The sequence below is a fragment of the Coffea arabica genome, chromosome 1c, assembly GCF_036785885.1.
Source record: "Coffea arabica cultivar ET-39 chromosome 1c, Coffea Arabica ET-39 HiFi, whole genome shotgun sequence".
NCBI lineage: Eukaryota > Viridiplantae > Streptophyta > Magnoliopsida > Gentianales > Rubiaceae > Coffea > Coffea arabica.
In genome coordinates, this window is record NC_092310.1 from 1,096,872 (window position 1) to 1,111,909 (window position 15,038).

At 34.8% G+C, this 15,038-nt stretch overlaps 3 protein-coding genes across 3 annotated transcripts; all 3 read right to left on the reverse strand.

Moving 5' to 3' along the window:
* Positions 1-4,412: 4,412 nt before the first annotated feature.
* LOC113720777 (germin-like protein subfamily 1 member 14) lies at positions 4,413-5,439 on the reverse strand. Its single transcript, XM_027245443.2, has 2 exons — positions 5,293-5,439; positions 4,413-5,152 (listed from the first exon to the last, which is right to left on the reverse strand). The coding sequence occupies exons 1-2, from the start codon at positions 5,411-5,413 to the stop codon at positions 4,581-4,583; spliced, it is 693 nt and encodes a 230-aa protein (XP_027101244.1). The 5' UTR covers positions 5,414-5,439; the 3' UTR covers positions 4,413-4,580.
* A 3,148-nt stretch (positions 5,440-8,587) lies between these two features.
* Positions 8,588-9,683, reverse strand: LOC113720756 (germin-like protein subfamily 1 member 14). Its single transcript, XM_027245424.2, has 2 exons — positions 9,504-9,683; positions 8,588-9,401 (listed from the first exon to the last, which is right to left on the reverse strand). The coding sequence occupies exons 1-2, from the start codon at positions 9,622-9,624 to the stop codon at positions 8,833-8,835; spliced, it is 690 nt and encodes a 229-aa protein (XP_027101225.1). The 5' UTR covers positions 9,625-9,683; the 3' UTR covers positions 8,588-8,832.
* Positions 9,684-13,683: 4,000 nt separating this feature from the next.
* Positions 13,684-14,731, reverse strand: LOC113720771 (germin-like protein subfamily 1 member 14). Its single transcript, XM_072083295.1, has 2 exons — positions 14,611-14,731; positions 13,684-14,484 (listed from the first exon to the last, which is right to left on the reverse strand). The coding sequence occupies exons 1-2, from the start codon at positions 14,729-14,731 to the stop codon at positions 13,898-13,900; spliced, it is 708 nt and encodes a 235-aa protein (XP_071939396.1). The 3' UTR covers positions 13,684-13,897.
* Positions 14,732-15,038: the final 307 nt, after the last annotated feature.

The following is a 15,038-nucleotide window of genomic DNA, read 5'->3' on the forward strand; positions in this document are numbered from 1 at the left end:
GGGAATATCTATAAGGAATCAACTTGAAAGGTTTAGAATCTGGCTTAAGGGGTATCTTGTGATCTAATTGTCTAACAGGGGGTAAGGTGGAAGGTTCTCCAAACACATCAGTATAATCAGCCAAGAGTGCACTTATGGAGTCATCAGTGTGAGATGTTACCTCAGGAGTATCAACTGCTAGAACACAGGGCCTGCGGGAGAGTTTCTTTCTTCTTCCGTCTCAGAAACTTTTGGACAGTTTTTCCCTTCCTCAGTTTGATGTCTGTCTCTCTCAAATCTCCTTGTAGCTTCACTTCCTGCCCTCCTTGATTAAAGGAGAATTGTAGATGCTTGAAATCAAAAGTTACAGGACTGTGCTCTCTCATCCAATCGACCCCCAATACCATATCGTACGGCTCAATTGCAAGCACATATGCATCATGAGTGAATGTATGCCCTTGCATTTCCCAGGTCATCCGTGGAACCCAGCTATTACACTGTAGCACCTGCCCATTAGCCACCTTGACTGCGAACAGTTTCCTTGGTACTACTAATTGAGGATTTTCCTCGAACACTGAAGCTTTAACAAAAGTGTGAGAACTTCCTCCATCCAAAAATATTGAGAGCGGTTTCCCATTAAATTTCCCCTTCAGTTTGATAGTGCCCTGCAGCAGTTCACCAGTCATAGAGTGGATGGAAAATTCTACATCTTTATGACTACTGGCCCACTATATTCTATCACTTCCCCTTCGGTCAAGATTGATTCCTCCAATTTCCCTTTGTCTTCATCATCAACGAGTAACATGTGGATCCCCTTCCTACTACATACATGCCCGGGCCCATATCTATCCCCACATTTGAAGTACAAATTATTGGCCTTTCTGTACTGCAATTCTGATGGGGATATTTTCTGGAACATAGAGATCCCCCTCTTTTACTACTCTCGGCTCCTTCGAGAGCATGATTAACTCTAGGTGAAGGCAGAGCGAAGCTCTTGGGAGCCATCTTCTGTTTCTTGGTGAATAATTCAAAGGTCTTTTCCTGCATTCTCGCTGTCTCAAAGGCATCTAACAAAGTTCTTGTGCATTTTGACGGATATCTTGAGCTCTTCAGATAACCCACTCAAGAAGCAAGAGATAAAGAAAGGTTCTGTAAGTCCTGGGGTCTTGATCAAAACTCTAGCCTTGAGCTCTTCGAATTTCTCCTGATACGTTAAAATGGTGGAGGTTTGCTGCAATTTACTGAACTCTTCTACTGCATCATCTTGTCCCACTTCTCCAAATCTCTTTATGAGTGCTTCTTCAAACTCAGGCCAAGAAAGCTTACTTAGACCCATCTTGAACCCTTGAAACCATATATCTGCCTTATCCTCTAAATGCATTTCTATCACATCGAACCATTGTTCCTCTGCCACATGATATATATGAAAATATTTGATACATTTCCTCAGCCATTCTCGGGGATTTCCCCCTCTGAACAGAGGAAATTCCACCTTAGGAACAGGGGCGTGAAAATTCTTCCTTACTCCACGTTCTTGATGAGGCTCGTCCAACCAAATTACGTTCCGATTACCCGATCGATTTGGAGACTTCTCTGCGTTACTGCCGGGACCCAAAATTCCCTTATCTCCATTGATGGTTCGCATGAGATTGCCATATTGAGTAGACACAGTTGCTACTAGGGTCTTCAATTCTGCAGTGATAGTCTCCAGTCGTTCATCAGTCTGCTTCCTATTCAAAAGAGAATCTTCAATGAATTCCTGCAGTTTGTTCTCTTGACGTTTGATCTGTTCCTCCAGAGCTTTGAATCTTGTACCTTCGGCCATGATGGGCAATCAAAAGCTACTGAATCCGAGGATCAGTAGCTCTGATACCAAATGTTATGACCCGATTCCAGAAATGAAGAAAAGAATTGAGGTGGGGTTTAGGGAAGAGAGAAAAGTCAGAAATTAGGGAGCATGAGAAAGGCTTATTGATTTCATCTTCCAGAATGAATCCGTAATACATGGGAGAAGCTTATTTATCAAGCTTCTAGTCACTTCCTGTAACAGAATAACTACTTGCTACTCTAGTCGGTTGAGCTGTAACTTCTCCAACTATCCTATGATATGAGAATACCGCCAAAACATAGCACTAATGGATTTATTATACAAGGCATAACAATTTTCATGTAAAAATTGAGATAATGAATTAAGTTTTTATGAATATTCATTAACCAACGTTGTAGAGAATTAGCACATGTATCAATATATCAATTATAGTATTTATCAAACTTAGTTACTCATATATGATTAAAATAATAGTTCAAATGAAAAAAAAAATGACACTTCTTGTCCCCCAATGTTAACGAGTTGTAAAATTTCCATCCCTAGTGTTTCATTGAAAGCACATTTAGTCCCTATAATTTCAATTTGCTACCAATTTATTAGAGCAAATCAACCAATTTGGATGGGAAGTTTTTTGCAAATAACTCATTTAGTCCTTTTACATTTTATGTAAAGTATCTTTAGTCCATGGTCTTTTATTTTGTCTCACTTAGTCTTTTTACATTTTTTATAACACTAAACATAGTTCTTATTTCACTTCCACCACCCAGCAGCGTTAAAAAGTTTTGATCAGAATTTCAACTTTCTCCTCAACAAAAAATTCTTTAATTTTTTGGCAAAGGAAGGGTAAGATTTAAGAAACCGGGGGGGGGGGGAGATGTTTTGAACCTAGGGCTAATTAATACGGTTTAAATCTTAACACTACATTAAAGCCTCCTTGGCAAACTTTCTTCTCTTTTCTTTTGTTTTCTTTTGTTTTAATATTATTTTTATTTTTAGTTTTTACTTTGTTCAACTATTTTCCTTTCTTAACATAATTTCTTGTTTTGCTCTAGTCCCCATTCTTTTTTTTGCATTTAGCACTTTTACTATTTTTTTAAGCACCAAAACTTCCTTTGCAGAAAAACTTTTTTCACCTTCAAATTAGGTAGCTTTAAAAGCATGACAAAAGGTTCGACTATTCTTTAGAAAAAAAATCTTTTCTTTTTTGTCATTTCTTTTTAAATATTCTTTTTCCCTTTTTTTTAAAAACTATTTTCAACTATTTTTTGCTATTTTTTGAATTAATCTTTTTTGTATTGTTAGTGTAGCAATTTTATTACACTAGCTAGTGTAGATGTATGCCAAATAATCTTTATTCAAATTTCAAATTCTTTCATTTGCACATATGGCATGTGTTCCAGTTTGCTTGTGTAAAAAAATTGCTACACTAATAATATAGAAAAGATTAATTATTATTTCTCTATAATTTCTTCCTTTTCTCTTTTATAAAAGAGGAGGATGAAGAGTAACACGAATGAGAGACACATAGAAGATAAAGAAAGAGAGGGAGAGTGAGAAAGAGAGGGAAGCTGCCGAGACTAAATGTGTTCAAGAAAAGCTGAAAATGTGAGTAATTGAGATACCCCAAATTGGTCCAAATCAAAATATAGGGTAACTTACCTGAAATTTTGAAAATGGTTGTGTTATCCGAATATAGTTGACATAAATAGGTTGGAATATTGTTTTTAATTTTTTAAAAAAAATGGTCATTTGAACCTACCTATATATGTGTATATGATTGGTTAGGGTAAAAATTCAATCTCTAACTATTTAATCATTTACTTGCAAATTAAGTTAGGAGATCCATTGCACATTTATATTTTCTTTTTGACTTATGAATTAAACCAGTTAATCTTAACTCTCTGTTACATTTTTCAAATGTTACATTCATTGTCACTAATTCCATTCACTCCACTACTCTTGGTACTTTTCCTCTATTCAAAATTACTTTTCCTTGCTCATAATATCTATATCTGTTTATTTGCTCTACTTACTTTTTTTTTTATTGACCTATCCTGTTTGGTTGTGGAGCAACCTACTGTCGTTGAAAAATGGCTTGGTAGTTTTAAGAAATGGAGAAAAGGAAACAAAATGTTTAGAATATTCAGTATTTTAGTTATGTTATGTGCATAAATTATGTAATATTTTAATCATGTATTTTGTTGATGAGTTTCTAGAGTGGTCGACTGTAGGCTCTTGTTTAATTTGGACAAGTATTGTATTATTTTTTTAGACATTTCTATTTTTTCCATCTAATTATATGAGGGTTAGATTACCCTGTACACCCAACATTTTAGATGTTTTGGGCTTTGCAAACTTTTTTTTTTCTTTCCATTTTTTTTCAAAGGGTGAGATTTTGAAACACTTTGAACACTTGTTACAAGAGCTCCAAAGGTTTTATATTGAACAATTAAAATTTAAAGTATGGTAGAGAAAGTTCATCCAGTCCGTGGAGATGCATTCCTTTAGTCTAACAGGGTTCATCTTTCCTGTATGCAAGGGTAAAAGAAAAAACAAATGTTCTTCACAAATTGATTATAATTCAGGTACAAATATTAAGAAAAAAATTGCGAAACACGGAAAATGCAATGTATTATTGTTCATAGAATTAGTGCACTAACAAAGGTTCCAAAATAATGTATGATTTGGAGTAATTTAGTCAGGAGATCAATGTGTAAACTAGGGATCCAATTATTTATGCACCCTGAAGCTCCTTTGGAGGGTTTTACCCATATTATGGGTAGTAGTGGTTATCCCTCCAAAATTGTGACTGAAGATATTTGACGACATTCTTGTCAACCTGGAATGCTTTAGTGAGAACATCACGAGAAATGGGAGGCTTTGATCCGAAAACAGCATTAGCAATGGTGATGACTCCAGGATTCTGGCTGCTTAGACCAGCAAAAGCAACAGCATTGGAATGTCCCTTATTGAACTGAAAATGAATGAGGCCTTCAGGGAACACAAACACATCTCCTGGATTCAAAACCTTGGTGAAGAGCTTATTCTTCATGTTCATGCCTGGATTCGAAGTAACGAAACCCACAAGAAGAGTGCCCTCTAAAACTACGAGGATCTCGGTAGCACGGGGGTGAGTGTGGGGAGGGTTCAAACCATAAGGTGCAAAATCGATGCGTGCTAAGGAAACACCTAAAGTGTTGAGTCCTGGAATCTGGTTGACATTAACTGCTGTTACATTCGATCCGAGCGGATTTGATGTGCTTCCAGGCTCCTTAAGCCCTGGAAAGAAGAAATCTTTGGCTTCCACAAGCTTTGGATCCTTGCATATCTTTCCATTGACAAATACTGCATTAGCCAAGACAAAAAAAAAAAAAAAAAGTTAGTATGTCACACATTAACTGGAATATTAGTGTTTTTTTTTTTAAAAGTAATATAATGGCACCAATTAAGACAGTCATGAAAATTTTAAAAACAATATAGTTTACCGCCAGCATTGGCATCAGGAACTGCGACACAAAAATCCTGCAATGGACTTGGATCAGAAGCATGGACAATTGTAAAAACAAGTGCCAAGATGGCTGCAGCTATGTGGAAGCGAAAAGCCATGGTTATCAGAAAGGAAGTATCAAACTATATCAGCTAGTTCGAAAGATGAAAAGTTGTTTCTTCTCAGATTGTGGATGAATATGTGGTAAAGATTCCTATTTATAGCTATCTTTGGTTGAACCAGTCATTATGTTTTCATGTCTCAACGATTAGAAAAATGCCACTTTGTCTTCCTAATCTATTTTTGTACAAGTCAACCAACGAATGATTCAGCAACAACTACCTGCTACTTCACATTTTCTTTCCTCTTGCACGTACGGCAAGACTGATTTGGTCATTTAGGACATCAGGGTTCACGTAAATATTTCCTTGTTTACCCTATATGCTATACATTTCCCACAAAGTGGTACAGTGATACAAGGTGTTGACGGACCAAGTAACTGGTAAGACCTTTTCTTGAAGAGACGGCCTTTGATATTTCTTGCTTCCAGATGTTTACTTTCTGACCTCAGTAAAATGATGCATTAGTTGCAACTAATCAGTTTGAAATTCGCAGGCTCAATCCAACTTTACAAAGTAGCATCTGGGATTAGCGCAAAAGAATCAAATATATGGTAATCGTCTGGGAGTAGAGGACCTAATTACTTCAGATAATTATACAAAGATAACTCAGAACTTGAATTTCAAACTTCTTTGGCAAAACCTATGATATGTAATTATATTTGCATATTTTAGCTAGCTGGAATACCAAGCATTCATTTCCTGTTTCCTGTCTGTGCAAATAATTCCTGCTTGCGGGTGATAAATATTCCAATCAATAGCACCTAAACATATAGATCGACCTCTTTTCATTACCTGTTTCTTGTCCGTGTAACTCAGCGCATTTCTGGACTTTTTCTTTCCAAAATCATCTCAGAACTTGCCAAATTGCAGCTTGGAAGTTCAAAGTTAATTCTACCTTCTAAGTGACTGCTTAACCTTCTTAGTTTGATATTGCCGTGTTCTATTTAAGCTATTAAATATTGAAAAAGAAAGGAAGATGTAACCCTTGATTAATTATCCAAAATTTTGGATGAAACCAATTTCAATTCACTCAATTCAATTTAAAATCCAGATTTCAAACCCATTAATTACCCTATTAATTATTGGAGTAATTTATATTTTCATTTACATCAAAATGAGTGAATTATTTGAAGTTAAAATCAGGTTTATGGTTCGACGACTGGGTTTGATAACTGGAAGTAGAAATGGTGTAAAAAGGGATGGGAGGGTTAAAAAGAATATCTGAAGCTAAAATCATAAATTATCGTGCTCATTTATATGATTTGTTCATCTTGAACAGACATTGACTTGAATACTTAGGAAAATTTTCTTGTAAGACTAAAAGAACTAATTTTAAAGAATATTCATATTAAGCACACTTGTAGAGAATTATCATATGTATTAATCAATCAATTATAATATTTATTCAACTTAATTTATACGATCAGGAAAAATAGTTTGAAAGGGAAAATGATACTTTTCCTCTCCAATATTTAGTGGTTGGAAAAATTTCATCCACAAAGTTTCGTTGCGAATACATTTAGTTCCTACAAATTTAATTTATAGTCAATAGTACAAGTGACAGCAAATCAACCAATTTGGGTAGAAAAAAAATTGACAAATAGCTCGTTTAGTCCCTCAACTCTTTTTTTTCTGTAAATTATTTTTTTCTTAATAAATAAAAAATGATATTTTATTTTATCCTGTTTAATGCTTCTATTTTTTTTTCCAACCCCCAGAAGTACTTTTTTATTTCACTTCCTTCAACCTTCAAATGCGACAATGTTGGTGAATATGACCAAAATTTCAAACTTTCTTTAAAAAAAGAAAAACTTCACTTTTCTTGTTGTTTTTTTTAATTTTCTTTTGTACATAAATTCTTTGTTTTCCTTTTTACTTTCTTTTGCTATTTTTGACACTTTCCTTTCTCCTTTTTCTCTAGTCCCTGATTTTTTTTTCTATTTAGTCCTTTTATTTTTTCCCCTTAAATACCATTTGCCAGAAAACTTTTTCCATCACCAGACTCGGTGGCTTAAAAGGGCATGACAAACTGTTCATATTCTCTTTCAAAAAAAGGAAATCTATAATTTTTTTGATTTCTTTTTATGTTATTCCTTCATTTTCTTTTCTGCATTCTTAGTTTAAGAATCTTATTAAATTAGAACTATAGATGCGTGTTAAATAATATTTACTCAAATTTAAAAATTTTCATTTGCACATGTAGCATGCATTCCAATCCCACTCGTATTAAAAAAAAAAACTACTACACTGAAAATCTAAACATTAATTCTTTTCTTTTTATATAATTTTTTTCCTTTCTTTTTCAAAAGAGGAAGAAGAGGCAGCACGAGTGATAGATGCGGAGTAGATAGAGGAAGAGTCTGAATTATTGAAAAGGGAGAGAGAAGCTGCCAAGATTACTTTACAGATGATGGACATAGATGATTTTGTTCTCTCTCTAATTTGAGATTGAGCTTGAGGACAATCTAATGGCTACATCTTAGTTGTTAGGTGAATTTCCAATTATACTTCTTTTCAGTATATTGAATATATTTCAATGGTGTTAACAAACTCACATATTGATATTTTTGTTTGCGCAATGGTTTTTATTTTATTTATTATTTTTTTGGCGTGAGATTTTGCAGCGCTTTGAATTAAGGGTGCAAACGAATCGAATCGAGTCGAGGTTTGGTCTAATCGAATCGAGTCTCAACTTAGTTTTATGAAACTTGAATTCGAGCTCGAAGTTTGACGAGTTCAAAATGTAAAGTTCGAATTCGAACTCAACTAAAATTCGAGTCAAGCTCAAACTTAAAAAAAAAACATTATTTTATTTTAAAAAATGAATAAAATAATAATTTTTCAAAATAATATATATATATATATATATATATATATATATATATATTTATATAATCTAGTTAGCTCGCGAGTTAACGACTTGAATATCTTTGAGCACGAGTTTGACTTGATCAGTTCAAGCTCAGATTCGAGCTGCTCGCGAGCTGTTTGATTCATTTGCAGTTGAACTTCAAATACTTCTTACAAGTGCTCCAAAGATTTTTCATTGCACAATGAAACTATGGTAAGAAGAATTCATCCAATCTGTGGAGATACGTTCTTTTAATCAGACAAAATTCATCTTTCTAGAATCCAAAAATAAAAGAAGACAAATGTGGTTCATATATTGATTATATCACAGGGTACAAAAAAATTAAGAAAAGAGGTAGTGATTTATAAGTTGCATTTTCCTGTAAGGTGGGAAAATGCCAATGTATTAATCTATGTAGAACCATTGTAGTAACAAAGGGGCCGAAATAATGCTGGATTTTGGAGTAATTCCATATGGAGATCAAAGTGGAAATGACCCAATTATTTATGCTTCAACACATTACTGTTGCACCCCGAATCTCCTTTGGTTTCAAGAGTTACCCATACTACGGGTAGTTGTTATCCCACCAAAATTGGGACTGAAGTTTTTTGATGACATCGTTTCCAACCTGGAATGCTTTGGTAAGAACATCAGGAGAAATCGGAGGATCTGATCCGAATACAGCATTAGCAATGGTGATGACTCCTGGATTCTGGCTGCCTAAACCAGCAAAAGCAACAGCATTTGAATGTCCTTGGTTGAATTGGAAATGAATGAGGCCTTGGGGGAACACAAACACATCTCCTGGATTCAAAACCTTGGTGAAGAGCTTATTCTTCATGTTCATGCCCGGATTCGAAGTAACGAAACCAACAACTAGAGTACCCTCCAAAACAAAGAGGACCTCGGTAGCGCGAGGGTGAATGTGGGGAGGGTTCAAACCATAAGGCGCAAAATCGATGCGTGCTAAGGAAACACCTAAAGTGTTGAGCCCTGGAATTTGGTTGACATTTACCGCTGTTACATTGGACCCGAGTGGATTTGCTGTGCTTCCAGGTTTGTTAAGCCCTGGAAAGAAGAAATCTTCGGGTTTCACAAGCTTTGGATCCTTGCATATCTTTCCATTGACAAATACTGCATTAGCCAAGATTCGACTAAGTTAGTTTGTCAAACATAGTTAGGATTCAAGTATATAACATGCAAGAGTCAAGAAATTTTTGAAGTAATCTAGTTTACCTCCGGCATTGGCATCAGGAACTGCCACACAAAAATCCTGCAGTGGACTTGGATCGGATGCATGGACAACTGTAAAAACAAGTGCCAAGATGGCTGCAGCAATATGGATCCGAACTGCCATGGTTATCACAAAAGAGGTATCAAACTATGTGAACTAATTAGAAAGATGGTAACTTGTTTCTTCTCTGGTGGTGGAAGGACATGTGGGAAAGATGCCTATTTATAGCCACTTTTGGTACGTTGAACTGGTCATTACATTTTCTCATCTTAAAGATTAAAAAAGGCCGCATTGTCTATGTGTACTATTTTTGCACAATTCAACCGACGAAAGATTCTGCAACCACTGCTTTCGACTTTGTCATTTTCAGTAGGACTGATTAATAGCATGTAAATGGACCTTTTCATTTCCTGTTTCTTGTCTGTGTACGTAACTTAGAAGGTGGATGGACTTTTTCTTTCTTTTTATGTTTGCAAAATCTACTCTGGACTTGCGTATATGCAGATCGGTAAGTTCTAACGTCTAGTGATTGCTTTTTAAATCACCTTGGTTTATTATTTCCATATTTTATTTAAGCTGTTAAATGTTGAAGAAAATATAGATGTAACCCTTGATTAGTTTTCCAAATTTTGGATGAAACCAATTTTCGTTTAATCATTCAATTCAATACCGGCCAACAGCCACTTGGGGATAAAGGAATCAAACTTTGTCTCCCACCCGTCACTACCAGCCACTATATGTGGCTTCGTCCGACGGTGGTTCCCATGCTACAAACAAATTTATTTCAATTCAATACCAGATTTTACACCTGTGTTTGTAGCCACATTCTGTGGCTTCCTTCATGGTGGTTCTCGTGCGACAAAAAAAAAAAATTCAATTCAATACCAGATTTTACACCATGCTTGTTTATTTACCCAATCAAAGTTCATAGCAGTGTTTTGATATTTTCGTTTACTTCGTAGATTTGAATACTTAAAGTTAAAATTATAAACTATCTTAATCATTTGTATGATGTATTCCTTGAACAGACCTTGGCTTGAAAATTTGGGGAAATTTTCTTGTAAAAATTGAGATAATGAATTAAGTTTTTATGAATATTCATTAACCAACGTTGTAGAGAATTAGCACATGTATCAAAATATCAATTATAGTATTTATTAAACTTAGTTACTCATATATGATTAAAATGATAGTTCAAATGAAAAAAAAATGACACTTCTTGTCCCCCAATGTTAAGGAGTTGTAAAATTTCCGTCCCTAATGTTTCATTGAAAGCACATTTAGTCCCTATAATTTCAATATGCTACCAATTTATTAGAGCAAATCAACCAATTTGGATGGGAAGTTTTTTGCAAATAACTCATTTAGTCCTTTTACATTTTATGTAAAGTATCTTTAGTCCATGGTCTTTTATTTTGTCTCACTTAGTCTTTTTACATTTTTTCTAACACTAAACTTAGTTCTTATTTCACTTCCACCACCCAGCAGCGTTAAAAAGTCAGAATTTCAACTTTCTCCTCAACCAAAAATTCTTTAATTTTTTGGCAAAGGACGAGTAAGATTTAAGAAACGAGGGGGGGGGGGGGAAGATGTTTTGAACCTTGGGCTAATTAATACGGTTTAAATCTTAACACTACATTAAAGCCTCCTTGGCAAACTTTCTTCTCTTTTCTTTTGTTTTCTTTTTTCTATGTTATTTTTATTTTTAGTTTTTACTTTGTTCAACTATTTTCACTATTTTCCTTTCTTAACATAATTTCTTGTTTTGCTCTAGTCCCCATTCTTTTTTTTTTTTTTTTTCCATTTAGCACTTTTACTATTTTTTTAAGCACCAAAACTTCCTTTGCAGAAAAACTTTTTTCACCTTCAAATTAGGTAGCTTTAAAAGCATGACAAAAGGTTCGACTATTCTTTAGAAAAAAAAATCTTTTCTTTTTTGTCATTTCTTTTTAAATATTCCTTTTCCTTTTTTTAAGAAAACTATTTTCAACTATTTTTTGCTATTTTTGAATTAATCTTTTTTGTATTGTTAGTGTAGCAATTTTATTACACTAGCTAGTGTAGATGTATGCCAAATAATCTTTATTCAAATTTCAAATTCTTTCATTTGCACATATGGCATGTATTCCAGTTTGCTTGTGTAAAAAAATTGCTACACTAATAATATAGAAAAGATTAATTATTATTTTCTCTATAATTTCTTCCTTTTCTCTTTTATAAAAGAGGAGGAGGAAGAGTAACACGAATGAGAGACACATAGAAGATAAAGAAAGAGAGGGAGAGTGAGAAAGAGAGGGAAGCTGCCGAGACTAAATGTGTTCAAGAAAAGCTGAAAATGTGAGTAATTGAGATACCCCAAATTGGTCCAAATCAAAATATAGGGTAACTTACCTCAAATTTTGAAAATGGTTATGTTATCCGAATATACTTGACATAAATAGGTTGGAATATTGTTTTTTATTTTACAAAAACATGGGGGTGTTTGGAACCCAAGTTTTTGAGTAAGTTTGTTTGCTACTAGTTTTTATACAACTTTTGCTACAGGAACCCCAAAAAACTCAAAAAAACTCACGTTTGTTCCCTTGTTAGTCTTTTAGCAAAACGATGTCGTTTTGCCGCATCTTCTTTTGAAACCCCACGATTTGCCGAAAACACTGCTTGGACTGTTCCTCGTTTTTTCAACTCACAGAAGCGGTGCCCTGTACAGCAATTTACCCGGCTCACCTGCGCAATTTGGCCATTCGACATGGAGGTGATCGGAGCTTGGAGAAGCGGCGGGAAACAACTGCAGCTCTAACCTGCAGAGTAGAGGCGCTTGATTGGAAGTGAACGAAGGTTCGGCTTAGCTGATTCAGTCCCTCCGACAAACGGCTGTGCCAGTCCAAAAGCAAAAGACTGCCGTGCTTCCGTTTAGGAAAGTTCCCCTCAGCCAGTAGCATAGATTTGAGCCAGCCACGCTTCAATTTTTGGAACTGAAACCGCAGCAAGCCAGAAGCATTTTCTGGATTTTTTTTGTTGATTACTCGTATATGGCGTGCTGCGGTCTTGGATTCTTTAAGGTTTTGGTATTAAATAAGCCAAAATTTGGAGAAAGGCTGCTGAGTTAATTGCCCTCCCCTCCGTTGATTTGTTATACTTGGTGTCAATTTCGGACAGAGTTGAAAGCTCCGTGTTGATTAATTTGGGTAATGTGTTAATTAATTCTTTAACATTGGTCTGTTAGAATTAATTTGAGTAAAGTTTTTAAAAAATTTGTGCAGTAAATTTTTTTACAACTTCTACAGTGACCTACAGTAAAGTTTTAGACAAACTTCAAAAAAACTCAGGTTCCAAACGGTTATTTGAACCTACCTATATATGTGTATATGATTGGTTAGGGTAACCAGTACCCAAAATTCAATCTCTAACTATTTAGTCCTTTACTTGTAAATTAAGTTAGGAGATCCATTGCACATTTATATTTTCTTTTTGACTTATGAATTAAACCAGTTAATATTAACTCTCTGCTACATTTTGTCAAATGTTACATTCATTGTCACTAATTCCATTCACTCCACTACATTCATTGTACTTTTCCTTTATTCAAAATTACTTTTCCTTGCTCATAATATCAATATCTGTTTATTTGCTCTACTTACTTTTGTTTTTAAAAAGTTTTGACCTATCCTGTTTGGTTGTGGAGCAACCTACTGTCGTTGAAAAATGGCTTGGTAGTTTTAAGAAATGGAGAAAAGGAAACAAAATGTTTAGAATATTCAGTATTTTAGTTATGTAATGTGCATAAATTATGTAATATTTTAATCATGTATTTTGTTGATGAGTTTCTAGAGTGGTCGACTGTAGGCTCTTGTTTAATTTGGACAAGTATTGTGTTATTTTTTTAGATATTTCTATTTTTTCCATCTAATTATATGAGGGTTAGATTACCCTGTACACCCAACATTTTAGATGTTTTGGGCTTGGCAAACTTTTTTTTTTCCCATTTTTTCTTCAAAGGGTGAGATTTTGAAACACTTTGAGCACTTGCTACAAGAGCTCCAAGGGTTTTATATTGAACAATTAAAATTTAAAGTATTGGTAGAGAAAGTTCATCCAGTCCGTGGAGATTATAATGCATGATGCATTCCTTTAGTCTAACAGGGTTCATCTTCCTGTATGCAAGGGTAAAAGAAAAAACAAATGTTCTTCACAAATTGATTATAATTCAGGTACAAATATTAAGAAAAAAATTGCGAAACACGGAAAATGCAATGTATTATTGTTCATAGAATTAGTGCACTAACAAAGGTTCCAAAATAATGTATGATTTGGAGTAATTTAGTCAGGAGATCAATGTGTAAACTAGGGATCCAATTATTTATGCACCCTGAAGCTCCTTTGGAGGGTTTTACCCATATTATGGGTAGTAGTGGTTATCCCTCCAAAATTGTGACTGAAGATATTTGACGACATTCTTGTCAACCTGGAATGCTTTAGTGAGAACATCACGAGAAATGGGAGGCTTTGATCCGAAAACAGCATTAGCAATGGTGATGACTCCAGGATTCTGGCTGCTTAGACCAGCAAAAGCAACAGCATTGGAATGTCCCTTATTGAACTGAAAATGAATGAGGCCTTCAGGGAACAGAAACACATCTCCTGGATTCAAAACCTTGGTGAAGAGCTTATTCTTCATGTTCATGCCTGGATTCGAAGTAACGAAACCAACAAGAAGAGTGCCCTCTAAAACAACGAGGATCTCGGTAGCACGGGGGTGAGTGTGGGGAGGGTTCAAACCATAAGGTGCAAAATCGATGCGTGCTAAGGAAACACCTAAAGTGTTGAGTCCTGGAATCTGGTTGACATTAACTGTTGTTACATTCGATCCGAGCGGATTTGATGTGCTTCCAGGCTCGTTAAGCCCTGGAAAGAAGAAATCTTCAGCTTCCACAAGCTTTGGATCCTTGCATATCTTTCCATTCACAAATACTGCATTAGCCAAGATAAAAAAAAAAAAAAAAAGTTAGTATGTCACACATTAACTGGCATATTAGTGTTTTTTTTTGGATAAGTAATATAATGGTACCAATATAAGACAGTCATGAAAATTTTAAAAACAATATAGTTTACCGCCAGCATTGGCATCAGGAACTGCGACACAAAAATCTTGCAATGGACTTGGATCAGATGCATGGACAATTGTAAAAACAAGTGCCAAGATGGCTGCGGCTATGTGGAAGCGAAAAGCCATGGTTATCAGAAAGGAAGTATCAAACTATATCAGCTAGTTAGAGAGATGAAAAGTTGTTTCTTCTCAGATTGTGGGTGAATATGTGGTAAAGATTCCTATTTATAGCTATCTTTGGTTGAACCAGTCATTATGTTTTCTTATCTCAACGATTAGAAAAATGCCACATTGTCTTCCTAATCTATTTTTGCACAACTCAACCAACGAATGATTCTGCAACAACTACCTGTGACTTCTCATTTTCTTTCCTATTGCAAGTATAGAAAGACTGATTTGGTCATTTAGGACATTTCCCACAAAGTGGTACACT